The sequence below is a fragment of the Convolutriloba macropyga genome, chromosome 12 (assembly GCF_964194025.1).
Source record: "Convolutriloba macropyga chromosome 12, txConMacr16.3, whole genome shotgun sequence".
NCBI classification, from domain to species: domain Eukaryota; kingdom Metazoa; phylum Xenacoelomorpha; order Acoela; family Convolutidae; genus Convolutriloba; species Convolutriloba macropyga.
This window is the reverse complement of record NC_134479.1, coordinates 333,840-355,878: the sequence shown is the minus strand read 5'-3', so window position 1 is coordinate 355,878 and position 22,039 is coordinate 333,840. Positions and strand designations below refer to the sequence as shown.

The 22,039-nt window shown below is 37.4% G+C and overlaps 1 protein-coding gene across 2 annotated transcripts in view; it reads left to right on the top strand.

The window, feature by feature from the left end:
* LOC142351238 (116 kDa U5 small nuclear ribonucleoprotein component-like) overlaps positions 1–22,039 on the top strand; it is a 664,445-nt gene that overhangs the window by 462,942 nt on the left and 179,464 nt on the right. For both annotated transcript variants that reach the window (XM_075403381.1, XM_075403380.1), the window contains exons 6-7: positions 1,608–1,924; positions 4,878–5,158. In XM_075403381.1, coding sequence (XP_075259496.1) covers positions 1,608–1,924; positions 4,878–5,158 — 598 coding nt within the window. The remainder of the gene's footprint in view (positions 1–1,607; positions 1,925–4,877; positions 5,159–22,039) is intronic.

Sequence of the window (22,039 nt, the reverse complement as noted above, 5' to 3'; positions counted from 1 at the left end):
TATTCCAGTCCTGATTTGAAAGATCGAGACTAAATTTATTTGCATCGAACTTTCTTTTATTTCTACTGATAAAACTTTGCTTCCTGTTTTTAAGTTCAACAGGAAAATAGGTAGTGTATAAAACAATCAAGTGATCCATTTCAACTGATGGCGAAAAAATCTGAACATCTTGAATTTGGTTTTTGCTGGAAAACCCATGATCGATTAGTGTTACGCCTTGGCTGGTAGCTCGTGTTGGTTTTTCTGTGTTTGACAAGGTAAGGCCGGAATTACTCGCAAATTCATCCAATAAAGTGGATTCCCTTTTGTTGAAATAATTGAGATTATAATCGCCAAAACGCAAAACTTCGTCAGTGATTGAGTACGCCGAGGAAGTCAATGAAATAGTTTCCCAAGTTTTTATTTGGACAATACGAAGCATTAATTAGGATTTTGCTAACCGATAGCCCAGATATTTCTGCCCATAAGGACTCAAAAAAGCTTTCATTGGGTACATTTAGATCATTTCGCTGTTTTGAAGATATGTCCCTAGGAACCCAGATGGCAACACCCCCACCCTTGTTTACTCCTGACTTTGATGACCTCGATTTTGAATAAAATTTGTGTTTCGGACTCAAAAAATTCTCTGGATAAATATCTGTTTCATTCAACCAAGTTTCAGTTAGGACCACTATTGTGTTTTGAGTCAAATTTGTCAAAAAGTCAGTGAAAAAGTCAGATTTGTTTTTTAAACTGCGTGCATTGAAAAGACAAATGTTTAGATTTTTGCAATCTTTTGTAACTATTTTTATCAGCATGTCCGATTCACGAATGTGAGAAAAAGGACCCGGATTTAGATGAATATCACCGCTTAGGAGCAAGCGCATGAAGTGTAAAAAAACTATTTTGCAAATACGTACGTTGAGTATACTACTCACTCCTAGCGCTCTCATAACATGTTGCTTGTACTCATAACATGTTGCCTTCATCATCAGCTCTCGGATGGGTTGCACTATCTGTTCAAAGTATTATCGTAACCTCTGGGCATTCAAAATATACATCCTACTTGTTGCCAAGTGCGTTTGTCCATGTCCTTTTATTAGGTGCCACTCGTTTTGATCAATTTTTATAGCTAACACTTTTGTTAACTTCAGTTTTGTCAAGATTTTTGTATCTGAAGTGGACACATGCTCTCATGCTAACTTAACTATCTCACGGGTCGGCAATCTGCTCTCACCTTGGCGATGATCACGCGGCTTGGAATCAATGATGTTCAGAAAGCTCTCAGCAAGTAGTACAGGAAATCAACTATACGCCCTCCCTTTTTTCCCTGGTCAAAATGAGGGAGGCATCACTATGAGGCCACTATGAGGTTGCGGTAATCGCTTCGTCATGAATCTGCTTTGTTTGAACAACGTGCTCACTTTTTGCTCTAAAAAGGAGTGCAATTTTTTCTCCTTTATGCGCCATGATCTCTGTTCTACTATCTATGAGACATTCGCTCGTATTTTGCTGTTGCTGTAATGGGAACACACTCATTCAAACTCTTACCAGATGTGATAAGTACAACAATTGTCTATTGCTTTGTTGTATTGTACTGAGTTGTATTGTATTGTGTTGTTGTGCAGGTTGATTCTGGAGCTGAAGCTGCCCCCCTCGGATGCCTACTTCAAAGTGAGACACATTTTGGAAGAGGTCAATGGACACCTGAGCAGTCTGACTGAAGACAGGGAGCCACAGACCATCTCGCCCATTCTGGGCAATGTCGTGTTTGCCAGTTCAGAATATGGATTCTGTTTCTCCCTCCACTCCTTTGCCAAACTGTACGCTGATTCCACTTATGGTCCAGACTGTTCCTTCTCTGTGAATGACTTTGCCATGAGACTCTGGGGAGATGTCTACTTCAACAACTCGACTCGCACATTCTCACACAAACCAATACCAGGTCATTCATTCATTCATTCTCACGAAAACCAAACTCTTCAATGTTGCTCTCCCGACATTTGTGTTCAGCGAGCTTTATGTTTTGTACACGTGAGGATTTTGAAAGGTGTTGTCATTGTCTTATAGCAACTGCAAAGCCGATAGCGAACAAGACCATTGATCTCATCGTAATGTTTTAACGACTCAAAGAGAATTATTTGAGTGTCTTTTTTAATCAATAATTTTGTTGGAGTGAATTTGGAACAGGAAGGGCGACACGTTCTAAAATTTATGGATTGGCAGAAAATTTCCATAAAGGAACAAAGAGATTTTTTGTTCAAACGGCTGTTCTCGAGAGAGTGGGATACGAAGCTGTAAAAAATTGTACGTTTTATCAGGTGCGGCTCCTTTTTTTGTTTTATGTACATGTATTATATGTTTATGTATATGTATTATATGTGTATGTATTATAGGTATGTATAGTTTTTATAGGGATGTATAGGTACCTCACTCAAAAAATGACTTCTGAACTCACTTATGGAACTTTAAACTTTATGAACATTAAAGGTCAATAGTGTGCATCTAAGTAGTGCCAAACATATATGCCATAATTCTTGATTATTAGAGTCTTGAGTTTTTGATTTCGAATGTTAACTTTGGGACCTTGTCCGTCTTTGCCCCCAGTACGTTATGCGCCCCCCAGTTACAGAGCGCGTGCGATTACATAGTGAGTCATTATGTGAAAAATATTGCACGTGCATCTGAGGGTTGCAAATAGTATGCGCCCACTAAGCTGAGGTGGCACAAACTGAAAAGATCCTAGTTTTGAAAAGCCCTATTAGGGCTTTCTCCTTATAGAGCTTATGTGTCTCATAAAAATGACAGTCCACAGCTAACCCAAAAAGTCTAGTGGTCTATTAAAGGACTGGTGGTCGATCTGTCTATCTAATCTCTTTAGTTGTTTCAATTCATGGAAGGCCCCAGGCGTCTATCGCTGCTGTTTTCCGGCTATCTGTCGGCTATGTTTAGGCTGGTTGTGGTTTGAAGGTTTCTGGAAATTCATATGAATTTGATCGGAGGTTTTTCATGTATTTTGCTGATTTTCGGGCTAATTTTTGTGTTTTTTTGACGATTGTTTTGTTTTGCTGGTTCAAATGGGCATTGAGAGGGCCCCCTCTGCTTGAGCAAAATTTAGATAGCAATTTGTCTTTTCGTCCTCAAAAACGGGATAATTATGTAGCGCCCAGAGGGCATTAAGCGCTCTTAGAGCCCTTTGGCACGCTAGTGTCGAAGTATGCGATTCATGGAAACCGTTTGGAGACTTATACTTATGGTATGAAGGGCGTTAGTCGGTAATGTTATATTTTCCACTGCAATCGAGGGAGCTGTAGTTGGTTCACAATTGTCCAACCGTTCTCTCAGTGAATGTTCCCACATTGCTATTTGATTTCAGTCATATTTGTTACCTGAAATGATGAATGAGATTGAAGATTGTCTGAGTACAGAACTTCTCTGCAAGTGATTTGATAATTGATTGTTCTGGGAGTTTGATAAAATAAAGAGAGTGATTTTTTGTTCATATCGCTGCTTTCTAGAGAGCAAGAAATTGAAGTGTAAAGAAAAATTCTGTAAGCGAGCGAAGTTTTTTGTTCACGTGCGGCAGTTTAAAGCAGTTTTCATTTTTTGGTCAAGAGGTTTGGTTATGATTTTGTTTAGATTTTAATTGCCGCGTCCTCAATTCCAGGCGGCTCTTATAGCGCTCCTAAAATTTTTTTACTTCGTCTAACAGATTTTTGTTTCGTCTTACCCTGACTTCTTGGAATTGACTTTTTCAATCGCTTACCTCACTCAAAATAATGACTTCTGAGATCACTTTTGAACTTTAAATTTTATGAACATTAAAGGCCAATAGTGTGCATCTAAGTAGTGCCAAACATATATGCCATAATTCTTGGTTATTAGAGTCTTGAGTTTTTGATTTCGAATATTAATTTTGGGATCTTGTCCGTCTTTGCCCCCAGTACGTTATGCGCCCCCCAGTTACAGAGCGCGTGCGATTACATAGTGAGTTATTATGTGAAAAATATTGCACGTGCATCTGAGGGTTGCAAATAGTATGCGCCCACTAAGCTGAGGTGGCACAAACGGAAAAGATCCTAGTTTTGAAAAGCCCTATTAGGGCTTTCTCCTTATAGAGCTTATGTGTCTCATAAAAATGACAGTCCAAAGCTAACCAAAAAGTCTAGTGGTCTATTAAAGGACTGGTGGTCGATGTGTCTATCTAATCTCTTTACTTGTTTCAATTCATGGAAGGCCCCAGGCGTCTATCGCGGCTGTTTTCCGGCTATCTGTCGGCTATGTTTAGGCTGGTTGTGGTTTGAAGGTTTCTGGAAATTCATATGAATTTGATGCTATTTCGGAGGTTTTTCATGTATTTTGCTGATTTTCGGGCTAATTTTTGCGTTTTTTGACGATTGTTTTGTTTTGCTGGCTCAAATGGGCATTGAGAAGGCCCCCTCTGGTTGAGCAAAATTTAGATAGCACTTTGTCTTTTCGTCCTCAAAAACGGGATAATTATATAGCGCCCAGAGGGCATTAAGCGCTCTTAGAGCCCTTTAGCACGCTAGTGTCGAAGTATGCGATTCATGGAAACCGTTTTGGAGACTTATACTTATGGTATGAAGGGCGTTAGTCGGTAATGTTATATTTTCCACTGCAATCGAGGGAGCTGTAGTTGGTTGACAATTGTCCAACCGTTCTCTCAGTGTATGTTCCCACATTGCTATTTGATTTCAGTCATATTTGTTACCTGAAATGATGAATGAGATTGAAGATTGTCTGAGTACAGAACTTCTTTATGCAGTTAAGTCCAACAAGTTTTAGTATTTTTGACCAAGACTTTCTCTGCAAGTGATTTGATAATTGATTGTTCTGGGAGTTCTTGGCGACAGTTGTTTTGAAGTTGCTGTGCTTAGGATGCAATCGTACTTTCGTGCAGTTTATTCTGGAGCCACTTTACAAGATATTCTCGCAGACTGTGGGTGATGTGGACTTAACTCTGCCCAAGACTCTGGATGAGTTAGGACTGCATCTCACCAAAGAGGAGCTCAAACTCAACATCCGGGCCCTACTGAGGATTGTGTGCCAGAGGTTCTTTGGATCCTTCAGGGCATTCACTGACATGGTTGTGCAACACATTCCCTCTCCACTCAAATCTGCTCCTGTCAAAATAAACAGCATATACACTGGATCAAAGGTATGCTGTATCAAATGTACTCTCCCTCAACGGTTCTGTGTCTTTAATTATATAGAGACCAGTCGACTATTTTGCAGCTTAAGTTGTCAATATCCCGCAGTGTTGCGTATCAGCAATGAAGCGCTTATCTCGTTTTCAATTTGAACTATTGTTGCAGGTGTATGCACAGGTGTATCAAACGCAAATCGTTAAAACATGACTTGTTCTGGCTCTTATCCACGAACAAGGATTGTGCAGCGTATTTTACAGTGTCCATTATGTGCTGCCAGACACGCAATTCAGCACAAAGCTGTAAGCCGAGCTTAGCTATATTGCGGTGATCTTGGTTTTTTTACGACTCAAAGAGGAGTATTGGAGAAGTCCTTTTTAAATCAATTTTATTGGAGTTAATTTTGAAGCGGAAAATAAAACACGTAGAAAAATTTGGAGTGATTTTGTTGCTGAACAAAATGAAGAGTGGAATAAAGAGAGTGATTTTTTGTTCATATCGCTGCTTTCTAGAGAGCAAGAAATTGAAGTGTAAAGAAAAATTCTGTAAGCGAGCGAAATTTTTTGTTCACGTGCGGCAGTTTAAAGCAGTTTTCATTTTTTGGTCAAGAGGTTTGGTTATGATTTTGTTTAGATTTTAATAGCCGCGTCCTCAATTCCAGGCGGCTCTTATAGCGCTCCTAAATTTTTTTTACTTCGTCTAACAGATTTTTGTTTCGTCTTACCCTGACTTCTTGGAATTGAGTTTTTCAATCACTTACCTCACTCAAAATAATGACTTCTGAGATCACTTATGAACTTTAAATTTTATGAACATTAAAGGTCAATAGTGTGCATCTAAGTAGTGCCAAACATATATGCCATAATTCTTGATTATTAGAGTCTTGAGTTTTTGATTTCGAATATTAATTTTGGGATCTTGTCCGTCTCTGCCCCCAGTACGTTATGCGCCCCCCAGTTACAGAGCGCGTGCGATTACATAGTGAGTCATTATGTGAAAAATATTGATGTGCATCTGAGGGGTGAAAATAATATGCGCCCACTAAGCAGAGGGGGCAGAAACGGAAAAGATCCTAATTTTGAAAAGCCCTATTAGGGCTTTCTTCTTAAAGAGCTTCTGTGTCTCATAAAATTGACAGTCCGAAACTAATCCAAAAAGTCTAGTGCTCTATTAAAGGACTGGTGATCGATCTGTCTATCTAATCTCTTTAGTTGTTTCAGTTCATGGAAGGCCCTAAGCGTCTATCGCGGCTGTTTTCCGGCAATCTGTCGGCTTTGTTTTGGATGGTTGTGGTTTGAAGGTTTCCGGAAATTCATATGAATTTTATGCTAGTTCGGAGGTTTTTCATGTGTTTTGCTGATTTTAGGGCTATTTTTTTGCGTTTTTTGACAATTGTTTTATTTTGCTGGCTCAGATGGGCATTGTGAAGACCTCCTCTGCTTGAGCAAAATTTAGATAGCAATTGGTTACATTTTTTTGAGAAATATGACAAAAAATGGCAAAAATTGAATTTTTCTTAATTTTTTTTTGCAGTTTTTCGTTTTTTTTCTGTTTTTAGACAAGTTTCTTAGACTAATTTGACTTGCCTATTTTTTGCGAGCATCTAGATACCCTAATGGCTGAAAGCTTGTTTTATTGTTTGTTTTATGGTTTGGTTTCAAGATAATCATAAGTTAGTAGAGGCACGTTTTGTCTGATGAGTAGTTGGATGGCCCTTAAATGAATTTCACTTTGAGTTGTTTCCGGGACTCTTCCGGTTATGTCTTTTTTACCGGAAGTACTATTCGTTCAGACGCTATTTTAACCTAAAAGCAAAAGTGAGTAAAATTGCCGTGTGAACTAATTTTTTCTGAACTAGAGAAATTTTTTGATGATGCGCTGCGTTTAGTGAATAAAATTTTGGCTTGGAAAAGTAGTTTTTGAATGATTGGCACTTTTTGATAACCGTGTTTAGCCGTTTTTTCGTCTAAGTTGCCGTTTTTTGCTTGTAATTTGGTTTTTTGTAGAAATATTTTTTATTCGATGCTTTATTGAAAAGTAAACCTCGGAAAATGATGCCACAGTGTTTTGCAGAGCCTGAAAATGCGTTTCACGTTCAAAATTGGCACATATTTCTTGATTTTTTCGTTAATTGTTGGCTTTTTTCTTTTAATTTCTTCATTTTTGGATCTTTCAGCCGTCTTTTTTGTCAAAAATTAGTTAATATGGCAATTTTTTTGATAATTCATATACACAACGCCTCGTTCTACCTGGAGTTAATTTTGTTTTATTAAATTGTACGTATGCTAATCCGATTTTGGTCGTCTTTTTTCCAATTTTGGTCAGTTTTTTTGTATGTTTCTTTTAATTAGTGGGAATAGCCGTTTTGTACAACATGAGGGTCTTTAATTTTGTTTCAATAAAAATTCAATCAGATTTTGGCGTTAAGTTTTTGAAAAACAATTAATTTTTTTTATGAATGCAGTGTTAAAAATTACCTTTTTTCTTCTGCTCAATTTTTTTTGTATTTTTGTTTTAATTAGTAGAAATAGCCGTTTTGTACAACATAAGGGTCTTTAATTTTGTTGCAATAAAAGTCATTCAGTTTTTAGCGTTAAGTTTTCGAAAAACTATTAAAATTTTTTTTCATAAATGCAGTGTTAAAAATAACCTTTTTTGTTCCGTTCAGGAGGTTGAATCTTTGTGTCGAATGACTCGTTGTCGGTTCTTTGTTTCGAATGCTGAAATGTATTCGTTTTTCTTGATTTCCTAATTTGATTTTTAACTTAAAATCAAAAATTAGTATTTTTATTACGGTGTTCCTTACTTTGTGTTGTCTATTCTTCAAATTTTGGTTTGTATTATTCTAGCTTTGTAGTAGAACCTACATTTATATTGGTTATTTTGATTTTTCAGTTATTAAAACAGTTCAATGATCTCAACTTTTTCTTAGATTTCCGTCAATTGGTTTTCATTCATTATAAGGCAGTAATGATAGTTTTTGAGAAAGCATTTTCCAAAATTTCCTCTGATTACTTTTTATTGTAATTTTCTTGTGGCGTTGGTTGTTTTTTGAACGATTTTTTGCCTTTGAATATTGTTCTGTTGCTTATCTCATTTCTAGGATTAATTTAGTTTTTGAATAAGTATGAAATCAGGTGTTCGAGCTTATAGACAACAAGTATATGTTGTTTTTGTTTTAATTGCAGTGATTAGAAATATTTTTGTAGTGGTTCTCTGTTTCTTAATTTTGAGCATTCTTTTTTGAAAAATTCAACTTAGTTTCTAAGATCATTGTCTGCTGTTTGCTTTTGCGATCTTTTTGAGATTAGAATCGTGAATTTTTTTAGGGCAATTCATAGCCCTGTCAGCTTTTTCAGCCAAATCAATGTTTTGCCCATCCTAATTATTTTGGACTTTTTTAATATTACCAAACGTTTTGAGTAAAAAATTTTGCTGCATTTTATTTCTCTTGGTAACCGTCGTTAAAATTTCACCAATTTTCAGATCAGACTTGGGGAGGTAATGATATAATAGTTTAATACAAAAGGAAATGGCTTCAGTTGCAATTACGGTTTTCTTGTGAAGTTTTGACGCTGTGAATCGCTTCCGGCTATGCTTTACTATTCAAAGAATTTGAATTGTTTTGGGGCGCTGTCTTTTTTAATAGCCGAGAAGCGATAGCGGTTATTATTGGGGACATTCTCGTTTTTTAATTCGTGTTCATCATCGATATTTCTTATGACCTGACCTCTTGGAATTGACTTTTTCAGTGACTTCTACTGCTTTGCAGTTAAAATTTTTGTTTGCGTGTCATTTATGCTTTTAAGTCAATTGCGTGACTTCCCTCACCCAAAAACTGACTTCTAAACTCACTTATGGAACTTAAAGTTTTATGAACATTTACAAGTTAAAGATCAATAGTGCGCATCTATTCGCCCCATCAGCCCCCCCCCCGTGGCTTTCTACTGACGAAGCCAACCACTTGCCTGTCGTTCGAGAGCAATTAGCCCGACGTTAGTCGGTTATGTTGATAATTTTTTTCCTAGTGTTTCAGTTGAGTATCTAAGATACCAATCTTTTTAATAGCCGCGAAGCGAAAGCGGCTATCATTGGGGACATCGTTTTTTAATTCTTCGTCTCAGTCGATGATTCCTGCGAACATTGACTTTTTCAATTTCAATGTCGTCCACTGCTTTGCAGTTAAAGTTTGTGTGCGTGGCGCCATTTGTTCTGATTTTAGGGCAATTGCGTGACTTACCTCACTATAAATTAAGTTCTGAGTTCACTTACTGAACTTCAAATTTTATGAACAATTACTAGCTAAAGATCAATAGTGCGCATCTAAATAGTTCCAAACTTATATGCCCTAATTCTTGCGTTTTTGATTTCGAACATCAATTTTGAAAAAGCTGTTTTCTTATAGACCGTATGTCATAAAATTGACCGTCCGAATCTAACCCAAAAAGTGTAGTGGTCTATTAAAGGACTGGTGCTCGATCTTTCTTTCACTCCTTTAGTTATTTAAATTCATGGAAGGCCACAAGCGTCTGTTGCGCCTATTTTCCGGCAATCTGCTGGCTATGTTTTTAAGATCTGTTTACACATTTTCTTGGTTTTTGAAGTCAAGTTGGAGTAGTGATTTTGGCCACGCCGAAACAGGAAGTGGAGCGAAAAAGCAATTGGTTTTGCGGCGTGGAATTTTTTTGCTCTATTTTTAAAGTAGAGTGAGAAAACTGTGTTTGAACAAAAATTTGATTTGGTTTTTTGTTCGCATGCGGCAGTTTCATTTTGATTTTTTGTTTTTACTGTTTTTTTCAGTTTTTCGATCGGATTTTTTTTCTAAATGGTTTTCTCAATCCATTCTTAGTTCATTCTAGGCCTAGTTTTTTGTTCTAATCAAAATTTCATTTCTCGCTAGTGGTTTTTTGCTCACATGCGTCATTTCGACATTGATTTTGTTTTTTTTTACTTTATCTGATTTTCTTTAGAAATGGGTTTCCCAATTCACTCATATTTCGTTCTAGGTCTAGTTATTTGTTTAGTCAGTAAAAATTTTTTCAATTGTACGTCAGGACTTGTCCTGCTATGTTTTAATTTTCCTCTAAGGTTCAAAGTTACAGGATGAAAAGATCAATGCGAACGTGAATAGAAAGCAGTTAAGTCGTGCTGCTGATTAGTAGTGAAAGGCAGAAAGGGGAGTTAGAAAAATATTACTTTTAGAGTCAGAAATTTTATTCTACGCGAGCGAGTTTTGCGCGAAATAGAATTAATGATTATTTTGTCATTTTGCGGTTTTTGGTGCTTTTGGCCGTTTCTTTTTCAAATAGCTTCCGTCAGTATCTCAAAGGCCATTATTTAGGCGCTCTCCTTTTTACGAATCGGAGATTATTTTTGGAGCATTTTTGAGTGATTGCGAGAAATGCATGCGTAAAAAATTTTGCTAAGCGATCGATTTTATCACGTACGGCATTTTGAATGCAGTTTAGTTTAAACTTTTTTTTCAAAGATTTCCATTGCAATTATGTAAAGGAGTAAAAATTCGTTTAGAGGCTTTTTTTGACCATTTGAAGCAACTAATGGACTTTAAAACTCAATTTCGAGTTACAATTTTGCCACATTGGACCCTTTTTATAGCAAATTTCGCATTCAAATTTTTATAGCATTTGGGAAGTTGTCTGGTTCAATTTGGTTGTTTTTAATAGCCGCACAGCGACAGCTGGGACTATTATCGGCCTTCTCCCGGTCTTTTATAATTCAAAAAATTTGAATTGTATTAGGCGCTGTCTTAATTAGCCGCCTCAGCGGGAGATCTATAGGCTAGTCTCACTCTTCTCTCATTCTGCTAAAAGTGTTTTTAGGGGATCTATAGGCTAGTCTATAGGCCAGTCTCACTCTTCTCTCATTCTGCTAAAAGTGTTTTTAGACAGCAGTTGCTCAGAAAAGCAATTCAAAATGAGCAGCGTCAATATAAACAAACGAAATGAGAAACAAAAATGGGAAGAACCCATAAAGCCCAATCTTATATGCCCACTACTCGAACTTTGTGCTTAGTTACTATCTCTTAGGCTTATTGGTGTTGATACTGGCCCCTGTGATGTCTCGCTACGAAACAAGAGTATGTTTGGTTCCAAAATGACATCAAAATAGTTCGCATTTTTTGTGTACAAAAATCATTTTTATTAGTTTTTTTGGAGCCAAATTAGAGCAGTGGTTTTAAGTCAAATTAGAGCAGTGACCTGTCATAGCAGAACAAGCCATGAACCAATTCAAAGGATTTTCATTGAATAAAGAAAAAAGTGGCCCTAGAATTGACAATAAATGGTATGATAACTCTCTTCTTAATTTGCTTCTACCTTTTCTATCTTGTTAGAGGCGGCTGTGTAGGTGCTAGTGCCAAGTGCTATATTGTATGAAGACGAGTTATCGTTGCAATATCCTTTCTAATAAAGGCTTTTAGTTGCCAGTTTTTGCTAAGTGCTATTCGGAGCGCGGGTTCGGTAAAAACGCTCTTTTTCTGCTACAAGTTTTCAATTCAAGTAATTTAGTAAGCAACTGAACTGTACTGAGCAGAATCGTCTGTATGAATTTCAAGATAATAAATGCGTGCTGTATGAATTTACAAAAGTCTTTTTCAACCAATCAAAATTTAGCATCGTCATATTACGGCTCTTCAACAAAAACGGAGGCGATGGGTTTCGAACCTTTAATCTTATGATTATAAACAGGGTTGCCTAGTGTGCTGTGCCAAGTGGGTCTTGATTAGTGGTATTGTTAAAGTCAAGGGATTTACTGGGTTAATTAAGTATAAATGGAAAGCAACATCAATAGTGGTTTGTTCTAAGTTTTTTTTGAGTATTCCAGATCAAAATGCTGAAAGTTTACTTTCTGTTTGCTCTTTTGTGGCCTCTTGTTTTCTCATCTCATGTATGCGAAGAAATTGAGCTGGGGAACGCGACTGCTGTATGTTGTGAAAAGAATACTACATTCCGCGTTGGTCAAGTGGATGTGAGTTTTGTGCCATACCGGAGCCATATTTGTCCAATGGGTGATGGTGGAATTGAAGATTTGTGTCCTCGATTTTTGCCAAGTTTTTCAATGATGTTCGTGTTGATCGTGGCAGGCATAGTACTCATGCAGTAGAAAAATAAAATCGTGCAGTTTTGTAGAAAAATAGATTCGTGCAGTAAAAAAAACTAGATGAATTGATTTGTTGCTCTTGTCAGGTTCATCCTGAAGGCACGTGTTCGTCCCCTGAGAACTTCTTGAAGTTTTTGTCCGTCCTCGCTCCTCTTGAGGACGAACACGCGCCGTGTAATTAAGTCCAGGTTGTGCGGTTGCCCTGGCCAGATGTACTCCACGATAAAGTAGCTGGAATACATCGGGTTGTCCGATGCTACAATTTTCGTTAGCAGTTCCATTCTGTTATTCAAATTAAATGGAAGAGGGGGATCGGCTGCGAATAGAACAGGCATGACTGAGTTTAAAATTGATTTTTTGGGAAGTGCGTTTTGTGACTTTGACTGATGTGGATCAACAGAGATTTATGCGAGTTATTAGGTGTAGTTGATTGGTTCCTCTTCTGGGTTCATTTGCATTTTTCCCAGGAAGATTAATGTAGTAGTGATCTGTCACGTGTGGCAGTTCCATTTGCTCCGCGTTGTGAGGGGAGTAAGGTAATGAAGTAAATCCCTCGGCATGGCAGTAAATGACAGTCACTAATGGAGTTTTCGCAAGTAATTCCCTCGGTATGGCAGTAATTGACAGTCACTAATGGAAGTTTTGGAGGAAAGTAAATTGAGAACAGTGTGATTGACTGCTCTATTGATAAAGTTATTCAGAATACTTTTACTGCGAAGAGCTCAAACTTTAATAGCGGCGTTATTCATCGACTGTTGGATATGTTATCGAAGCTTTGCAAAAAGGATTAATTAAAATAACGAAGAGACGGGATATTCTATTTTATCAAAGTATGGACACTAAAAGGTTCGTTAATTACTTATAACAATTTAGGATTTCATAAGCTAGCATTAATATTTTTTTTGTAATTTTAAACAGAATTATCGTGTTTAGAATGACACGAGGCAGACAAGATTTGCTAATCGAAATGAACGAGTTCAAACATCAGTACTACGATCGGAAAAAATTAATAAGTCTCGGATGGAAAGAAGTGGAAACAGTCGATGGGCGGGGTATAAATAGTTGGAACTCCTTAAAGAATAAGTTAACTATAGAAGGTAGAGGGGGGACTGGTTGGAGAGAATGGTTGGCCAAAGGTACCATTGGCAATAAATAATGAAGAAATTGTGGAATTACAAGAAAGTTTAGCAGAAGGGTTCCGGGGCTGTAGAGATCAGGGCGATGTGTATAATTATGTTAGTAAATTAAAGTTGGAGAGTGGTGATAGCAGGTTGTATCAAGAAGTTGGGTCGTATGCTGGTTTGTGTAATTCAATAGGTTGGACGTTTTGTGTGGATGGTTTGATGAGTGGTGTTTTGCCTGATATTTTTACTGGTGTAAGGAGAGATGCCATGGTACAATGGAATGAGTGGTGGACGGCGGCACATGTTGAGATTGGGGGTAATGATAGTGTTTCGAAAACGCCGTGTGGTGAGAAATTGTTTCTGATTTGTGGAAGTTATCAGACATCAAGGGATTTTAATAATGTTATGGGTACTCCGCAATATTTTATGGATTTAATTAAGAGGGGTCCTTCTGCAAGTGGTTTGGGAAAGGACGTTTGGTTTTTCATTCCTTCATTCCGACGAAAGATAATGTGTTGTGCCAGCCTTCGTTGTGTGCGCATGCTGTTTTAACTTTTACAAAAGGTTTGCCGTTAGTGACGGGCTGGAAGGCGCGTGATCAATCGAATCAAGTTGTTGTTGATCGGACTTTGGGATCGTTTGCTTATGGTGTGCGTAAAGGTTTGGTAAAAAGAATTGTAATATCAAATAAAAATAAAAAGGCAGTGTTAGACTGGGCGAAAGAAAGAGAAGTATCAACTGGTTGTGCTAGTGATGTGACTGAGCATGTGCAAAGTTTCGCTAATAGTGGTCTAATTTTAAAAACAAATAACAAACGAGGTAATCGAAGAAAATGGGGTGGGAAACGGGAAACGAAAACGCAATCGAACGAGAGGATTCTTCAATGGAATAAGTGAGTTGTTCGACTTTAATTTACATTTTTTTTAGGGTTGGAACTATACTGCCAGGTTTTTTTTTTACTTTTTTTTGAGATTTTATTATTTCAAGCCCGTGCCCTTTCAACGTATTTTGAAAGGGTTAGTTTTCGTTGATACTTGGCAATCGGTAAGGGTCCTGTCTGTGTTAGTTTGGTGTTGTTTTGGAAAAAAATGATGTTTCGTGAGTTTTTTGGGTCGTTATTTTGCACAGTCGTATGTAGTGTAAGCAATTAATATTTTGACTTTCAATCGCGTGCCCTTCGAAGTGATAACAAGGTGGGATGTTAATTTTTGTTGATAATGGTTGGGATTAGATTGGTTAATAATAGTTTGCTATGTTAGGGGTGCTTGCTCATTGTGCTCACGAGTTATGACTAACGAGTAATTTTTTTTTTGGTCAGAAGTAAAAAAATTAAATTGGTAAGAAATTAAAAATAATAAGAGGAGGCGTTAGATTTGAATAATTTGCGGTGTTTATAAAATAAGTACTACATTAAATTAATTGCGACTCATGAGAGAAAAGATTTAAAAAAAATATTTCGAATGAAAAAAAATTAAAGAAGTTTAGGCAAGTCTAAGTGAATACACGGATGCCAACAGGGTCAAACTCAATGGGGTCGTCATTGTTCATTTGAATAAAATCCCAGAATTGGTGGGTGAGTTGGGTACCTTGGGATGAAGTAATGAAGTGGTAAACGTAGGTGTAGTATTCCCAGGTTGTGTAGAAAAAACATTTTTTTGTGAGAAGGCCTGTATGGGAGTGTGCCCAGATCACGATGGTTCCATTTTGTAATATGACATATTCATTGAAAAAACATTCCCTGTATTGGATTCCTACTTTCACGCAAACGTTGATGTTGTGGTTGGTGTGTAATTTTGGGGCGATGTTTTCTGGGCCGACGTAATTTCGGATTTGGTCCCAAATGCTTGTCATGATTTTTAAGAAATTTCAGTATTGTTGGTGCTAGGTTTTGAGATTTCGAAATATCAGGGAAAGAAAAAGTAAATATGGTTTAAAAAGAAAAGAAATTACAGGTCAAATTCGCCTTCTAAAAATTCTTCTTTGGTGTTTTGTAAGAAATTCAAAAAGGTAAGAAAATTAGGATGATCTGGTTCCTTAGTGATTTTTTTGTCTTGATTATTATCCAAGAAGTTATCCAGAAGCATAAGGTGTTGCAGTGGAATATGAAGTATTCAGAAAAGACTGCAAGTTTTATATCAAAATCAGTGAGAAAGTAAGCATAAAGTGGAAATTGGGTTGGAATTGGAGTGATGTATGGAATGGTGTCTTCTGATTGGTCAATTGTGGTGAAAGTTGGGGTTGGTGGATAAGACATAAGATAAGATTTTTAACGGAATATAAATGAAAATATTTGAGGAAATTTACATGGAGTCATCTGAGAATGGAATGGGTGATGGGGGAGAAATTGGAATATAATTTAATTCAGTTGAATTGTGGTCTGATGTAGGGTCAGGGCTTTCGGGACTTTCAGAAATGGTTGGTTGCGATGGTTCTACTGCAACTGGTTCTCCTTCTGAGTTAAGATAGAAATTCACATTAATATAATTACTTCCCGATTGTATGCATTGTAGAATTGTTTGCCATACGGCTGATGTCTCATTCACTGTAAGGGGGATAAAAGAAATTGAATAAATATTGTTGACAATATTGTCCTGTTGCATGTTAATAATAATTATTGCTTCACGATCTGTAAAAAAGGCAATGCTGTATTCAGTAATATAAGCTGGCTGGCCGTTGAATGTAGTGTTAATGCGCGGCTCAACTTTAATTCTGAAGTGATATACTGGATTCATTATAAAATGTTTGAAATAGTGCAAAAGGTAAAATTTTAGTTGTAGGAAAATTGTTTAAGTTGTTTGAAATAATTTCCAAATTTCTATCCGCGAAGAAATTGTAATAGGTTGAGAGAATGAACAGTTAGCAATGACGAGTGTTGCTGGTAGTTAGCAGGCAGAAAGTTGTTTGAATGATTGATGGTGTTGCGGGGGAAGTGGGGGAAATTTGACATTTTGATTAATTGGGATTGTGGGGAATTATCCCTGGTTGGATTGATTAGTGTTCCATTATAGGCTGTCATTGTGATTGATAGACAGTTCGCCTTCCGGGTTAATGGATTTCCTTCTTTTTTCTCGCTTTGACAGATAATTGATAAGTTTCCTTTAGGAGTTGCATCTTATTACTCCGTTGTTTAGTACGTCAGTATAAATTCTTTTTAAAAATAAATTCGTCGCTGGATAAAAAGGTAGGGAGCAAATCCCCGCCTTTAACAATGGAGGTTTAAGGGGAATTGCTCTGTAATTTTTCCTTGTTGATTTTTCTCAAAGAATAATTGCAAGTAATGAAAATTTCGGTTTAATACTCGAGTAATATCAAAATTTTGAATTAAGTTTTCGCAAATATAATGGTAGGTACTTTCCAGATGGAGGATAGGTCTCTCTGGTTTATTTAGGGCTATTATAAATGATGTTAATTAATAATTTTTTTTTAAAATTTTTATTTTTAAGTTTTGTTTTCCTTGCTCACTGCTAACACAAAATTTCTAATTTGCGGCAGAGTAGAAGTGAATGTAATTGATAACTTTTAACAAGTGACTTAGTTCAGTGGTTAGTATCTCTGGCCGTTGAGCTGGGGTTCCGGGTTCGAATCCCGGCGGGTTCCCGGTGCTTCCATAATGTGGGAAAATCTGGGAAAGGGCAAAGGGGTGTAAGGGTAAGCTAGGGTAAGGGTAAGGGGGTAGAGAAAAGGGGAAGGGTAAAAAAAATTTAACTTTTTTTTCCTTTTAAAATTTATAAGCTGTTTTTACGGACCACGCGGCCGTCCAACTTAGCGCAGTTGGTAGCGCGCTGCACTCTCATGCTGAAGTTGAGGGTTCGAGTCCCGGTCAGGTTTTTTTTAGACGTTTCCTGTATTGATTGTTCTGAGAGGGTACGCTCCGTAATGGGATATCGGTGGGTGTTCCGGTATATGTGTATAGATGGGCTGACTCGGTGCGGCAGGCCTGTTGACATGATCATTTTTGATAGTTGGTTTTTCGTTACGTTTTAGTCTCCTGATGTAGTCTCTTAGGAATGTGTAAGGAGTGCGAGGTTTATCTATGTTTTCTTCGTTTTGGTTTTCGAACGCAGTTTTAATTTCGAGTGGTAGTACTAGTGAGCATTTGTGCAGGGGATGTTCTGGATGTTCTTGTAGGTATTCATAGTCATTTAATGCGACAACTTGTACTGGTTTTGTTTTTATTCGCCGTCCTTCGTGTGTTATTCGGAAAGGGAAACGTCGGTGAAGTTTTGCCCATTTGTGTAAAAGATGGGAATAAGTTAGATGTAGTAATGCGCTAATCAAGAAGGATAAAAATCTGAAAAGAAGAGACATTTTCCATGGTATGTACTGTTCGAATCGGTGTTCGAGTTCGGGCTTGAATGCTGTTATTCTTTCTAAAATTGGTTCGGCCATTTGTTCTATTGATTTGCTGTTTGTTCGTCGTGTTTCCATTTGTTTAAAATCTGGTTGAATTTGCTGAAGAATTTGAATTTGTGCCTCAGATCTTGATGAGAAGTTTGGTAGTTCATCCAATGGGGGCAGTAGTTTGAAGAGTGTACTTATTGGATCTGGTAATTGAAAATCTAACCGTATTGCCAGTACTGTGTCACAAGCAGTGAGGTCTGAGCGAAGATGAAAATTTGGTCCTCTAAGCTGTTTTTCACATCCCAGTGTGATGATACACACTCTGCACCCAGGATGCTCAATTCTTGCCAATGGATTGCTGCCATTACCAGCGCTTTCGATGTGTGTATAATCGTTTTTGGACTATGTTATTAACCAACTATCTCTTAGGCTTATTGGTGTTGATACTGGCCCCTGTGATGTCTCGCTACGAAACAAGAGTATGTTTGGTTCCAAAATGACATCAAAATAGTTCGCATTTTTTGTGTACAAAAATCATTTTTATTAGTTTTTTTGGAGCCAAATTAGAGCAGTGGTTTTAAGTCAAATTAGAGCAGTGACCTGTCATAGCAGAACAAGCCATGAACCAATTCAAAGGATTTTCATTGAATAAAGAAAAAAGTGGCCCTAGAATTGACAATAAATGGTATGATAACTCTCTTCTTAATTTGCTTCTACCTTTTCTATCTTGTTAGAGGCGGCTGTGTAGGTGCTAGTGCCAAGTGCTATATTGTATGAAGACGAGTTATCGTTGCAATATCCTTTCTAATAAAGGCTTTTAGTTGCCAGTTTTTGCTAAGTGCTATTCGGAGCGCGGGTTCGGTAAAAACGCTCTTTTTCTGCTACAAGTTTTCAATTCAAGTAATTTAGTAAGCAACTGAACTGTACTGAGCAGAATCGTCTGTATGAATTTCAAGATAATAAATGCGTGCTGTATGAATTTACAAAAGTCTTTTTCAACCAATCAAAATTTAGCATCGTCATATTACGGCTCTTCAACAAAAACGGAGGCGATGGGTTTCGAACCTTTAATCTTATGATTATAAACAGGGTTGCCTAGTGTGCTGTGCCAAGTGGGTCTTGATTAGTGGTATTGTCAAAGTCAAGGGATTTACTGGGTTAATTAAGTATAAATGGAAAGCAACATCAATAGTGGTTTGTTCTAAGTTTTTTTTGAGTATTCCAGATCAAAATGCTGAAAGTTTACTTTCTGTTTGCTCTTTTTTGGCCTCTTGTTTTCTCATCTCATGTATGCGAAGAAATTGAGCTGGGGAACGCGACTGCTGTATGTTGTGAAAAGAATACTACATTCCGCGTTGGTCAAGTGGATGTGAGTTTTGTGCCATACCGGAGCCATATTTGTCCAATGGGTGATGGTGGAATTGAAGATTTGTGTCCTCGATTTTTGCCAAGTTTTTCAATGATGTTCGTGTTGATCGTGGCAGGCATAGTACTCATGCAGTAGAAAAATAAAATCGTGCAGTTTTGTAGAAAAATAGATTCGTGCAGTAAAAAAAACTAGATGAATTGATTTGTTGCTCTTGTCAGGTTCATCCTGAAGGCACGTGTTCGTCCCCTGCGAACTTCTTGAAGTTTTTGTCCGTCCTCGCTCCTCTTGAGGACGAACACGCGCCGTGTAATTAAGTCCAGGTTGTGCGGTTGCCCTGGCCAGATGTACTCCACGATAAAGTAGCTGGAATACATCGGGTTGTCCGATGCTACAATTTTCGTTAGCAGTTCCATTCTGTTATTCAAATTAAATGGAAGAGGGGGATCGGCTGCGAATAGAACAGGCATGACTGAGTTTAAAATTGATTTTTTGGGAAGTGCGTTTTGTGACTTTGACTGATGTGGATCAACAGAGATTTGTGCGAGTTATTAGGTGTAGTTGATTGGTTCCTCTTCTGGGTTCATTTGCATTTTTCCCAGGAAGATTAATGTAGTAGTGATCTGTCACGTGTGGCAGTTCCATTTGCTCCGCGTTGTGAGGGGAGTAAAGTAATGAAGTAAATCCCTCGGCATGGCAGTAAATGACAGTCACTAATGGAGTTTTCGCAAGTAATTCCCTCGGTATGGCAGTAATTGACAGTCACTAATGGAAGTTTTGGAGGAAAGTAAATTGAGAACAGTGTGATTGACTGCTCTATTGATAAAGTTATTCAGAATACTTTTACTGCGAAGAGCTCAAACTTTAATAGCGGCGTTATTCATCGACTGTTGGATATGTTATCGAAGCTTTGCAAAAAGGATTAATTAAAATAACGAAGAGACGGGATATTCTATTTTATCAAAGTATGGACACTAAAAGGTTCGTTAATTACTTATAACAATTTAGGATTTCATAAGCTAGCATTAATATTTTTTTTGTAATTTTAAACAGAATTATCGTGTTTAGAATGACACGAGGCAGACAAGATTTGCTAATCGAAATGAACGAGTTCAAACATCAGTACTACGATCGGAAAAAATTAATAAGTCTCGGATGGAAAGAAGTGGAAACAGTCGATGGGCGGGGTATAAATAGTTGGAACTCCTTAAAGAATAAGTTAACTATAGAAGGTAGAGGGGGGACTGGTTGGAGAGAATGGTTGGCCAAAGGTACCATTGGCAATAAATAATGAAGAAATTGTGGAATTACAAGAAAGTTTAGCAGAAGGGTTCCGGGGCTGTAGAGATCAGGGCGATGTGTATAATTATGTTAGTAAATTAAAGTTGGAGAGTGGTGATAGCAGGTTGTATCAAGAAGTTGGGTCGTATGCTGGTTTGTGTAATTCAATAGGTTGGACGTTTTGTGTGGATGGTTTGATGAGTGGTGTTTTGCCTGATATTTTTACTGGTGTAAGGAGAGATGCCATGGTACAATGGAATGAGTGGTGGACGGCGGCACATGTTGAGATTGGGGGTAATGATAGTGTTTCGAAAACGCCGTGTGGTGAGAAATTGTTTCTGATTTGTGGAAGTTATCAGACATCAAGGGATTTTAATAATGTTATGGGTACTCCGCAATATTTTATGGATTTAATTAAGAGGGGTCCTTCTGCAAGTGGTTTGGGAAAGGACGTTTGGTTTTTCATTCCTTCATTCCGACGAAAGATAATGTGTTGTGCCAGCCTTCGTTGTGTGCGCATGCTGTTTTAACTTTTACAAAAGGTTTGCCGTTAGTGACGGGCTGGAAGGCGCGTGATCAATCGAATCAAGTTGTTGTTGATCGGACTTTGGGATCGTTTGCTTATGGTGTGCGTAAAGGTTTGGTAAAAAGAATTGTAATATCAAATAAAAATAAAAAGGCAGTGTTAGACTGGGCGAAAGAAAGAGAAGTATCAACTGGTTGTGCTAGTGATGTGACTGAGCATGTGCAAAGTTTCGCTAATAGTGGTCTAATTTTAAAAACAAATAACAAACGAGGTAATCGAAGAAAATGGGGTGGGAAACGGGAAACGAAAACGCAATCGAACGAGAGGATTCTTCAATGGAATAAGTGAGTTGTTCGACTTTAATTTACATTTTTTTTAGGGTTGGAACTATACTGCCAGGTTTTTTTTTTACTTTTTTTTGAGATTTTATTATTTCAAGCCCGTGCCCTTTCAACGTATTTTGAAAGGGTTAGTTTTCGTTGATACTTGGCAATCGGTAAGGGTCCTGTCTGTGTTAGTTTGGTGTTGTTTTGGAAAAAAATGATGTTTCGTGAGTTTTTTGGGTCGTTATTTTGCACAGTCGTATGTAGTGTAAGCAATTAATATTTTGACTTTCAATCGCGTGCCCTTCGAAGTGATAACAAGGTGGGATGTTAATTTTTGTTGATAATGGTTGGGATTAGATTGGTTAATAATAGTTTGCTATGTTAGGGGTGCTTGCTCATTGTGCTCACGAGTTATGACTAACGAGTAATTTTTTTTTGGTCAGAAGTAAAAAAATTAAATTGGTAAGAAATTAAAAATAAGAAGAGGAGGCGTTAGATTTGAATAATTTGCGGTGTTTATAAAATAAGTACTACATTAAATTAATTGCGACTCATGAGAGAAAAGATTTAAAAAAAATATTTCGAATGAAAAAAAATTAAAGAAGTTTAGGCAAGTCTAAGTGAATACACGGATGCCAACAGGGTCAAACTCAATGGGGTCGTCATTGTTCATTTGAATAAAATCCCAGAATTGGTGGGTGAGTTGGGTACCTTGGGATGAAGTAATGAAGTGGTAAACGTAGGTGTAGTATTCCCAGGTTGTGTAGAAAAAACATTTTTTTGTGAGAAGGCCTGTATGGGAGTGTGCC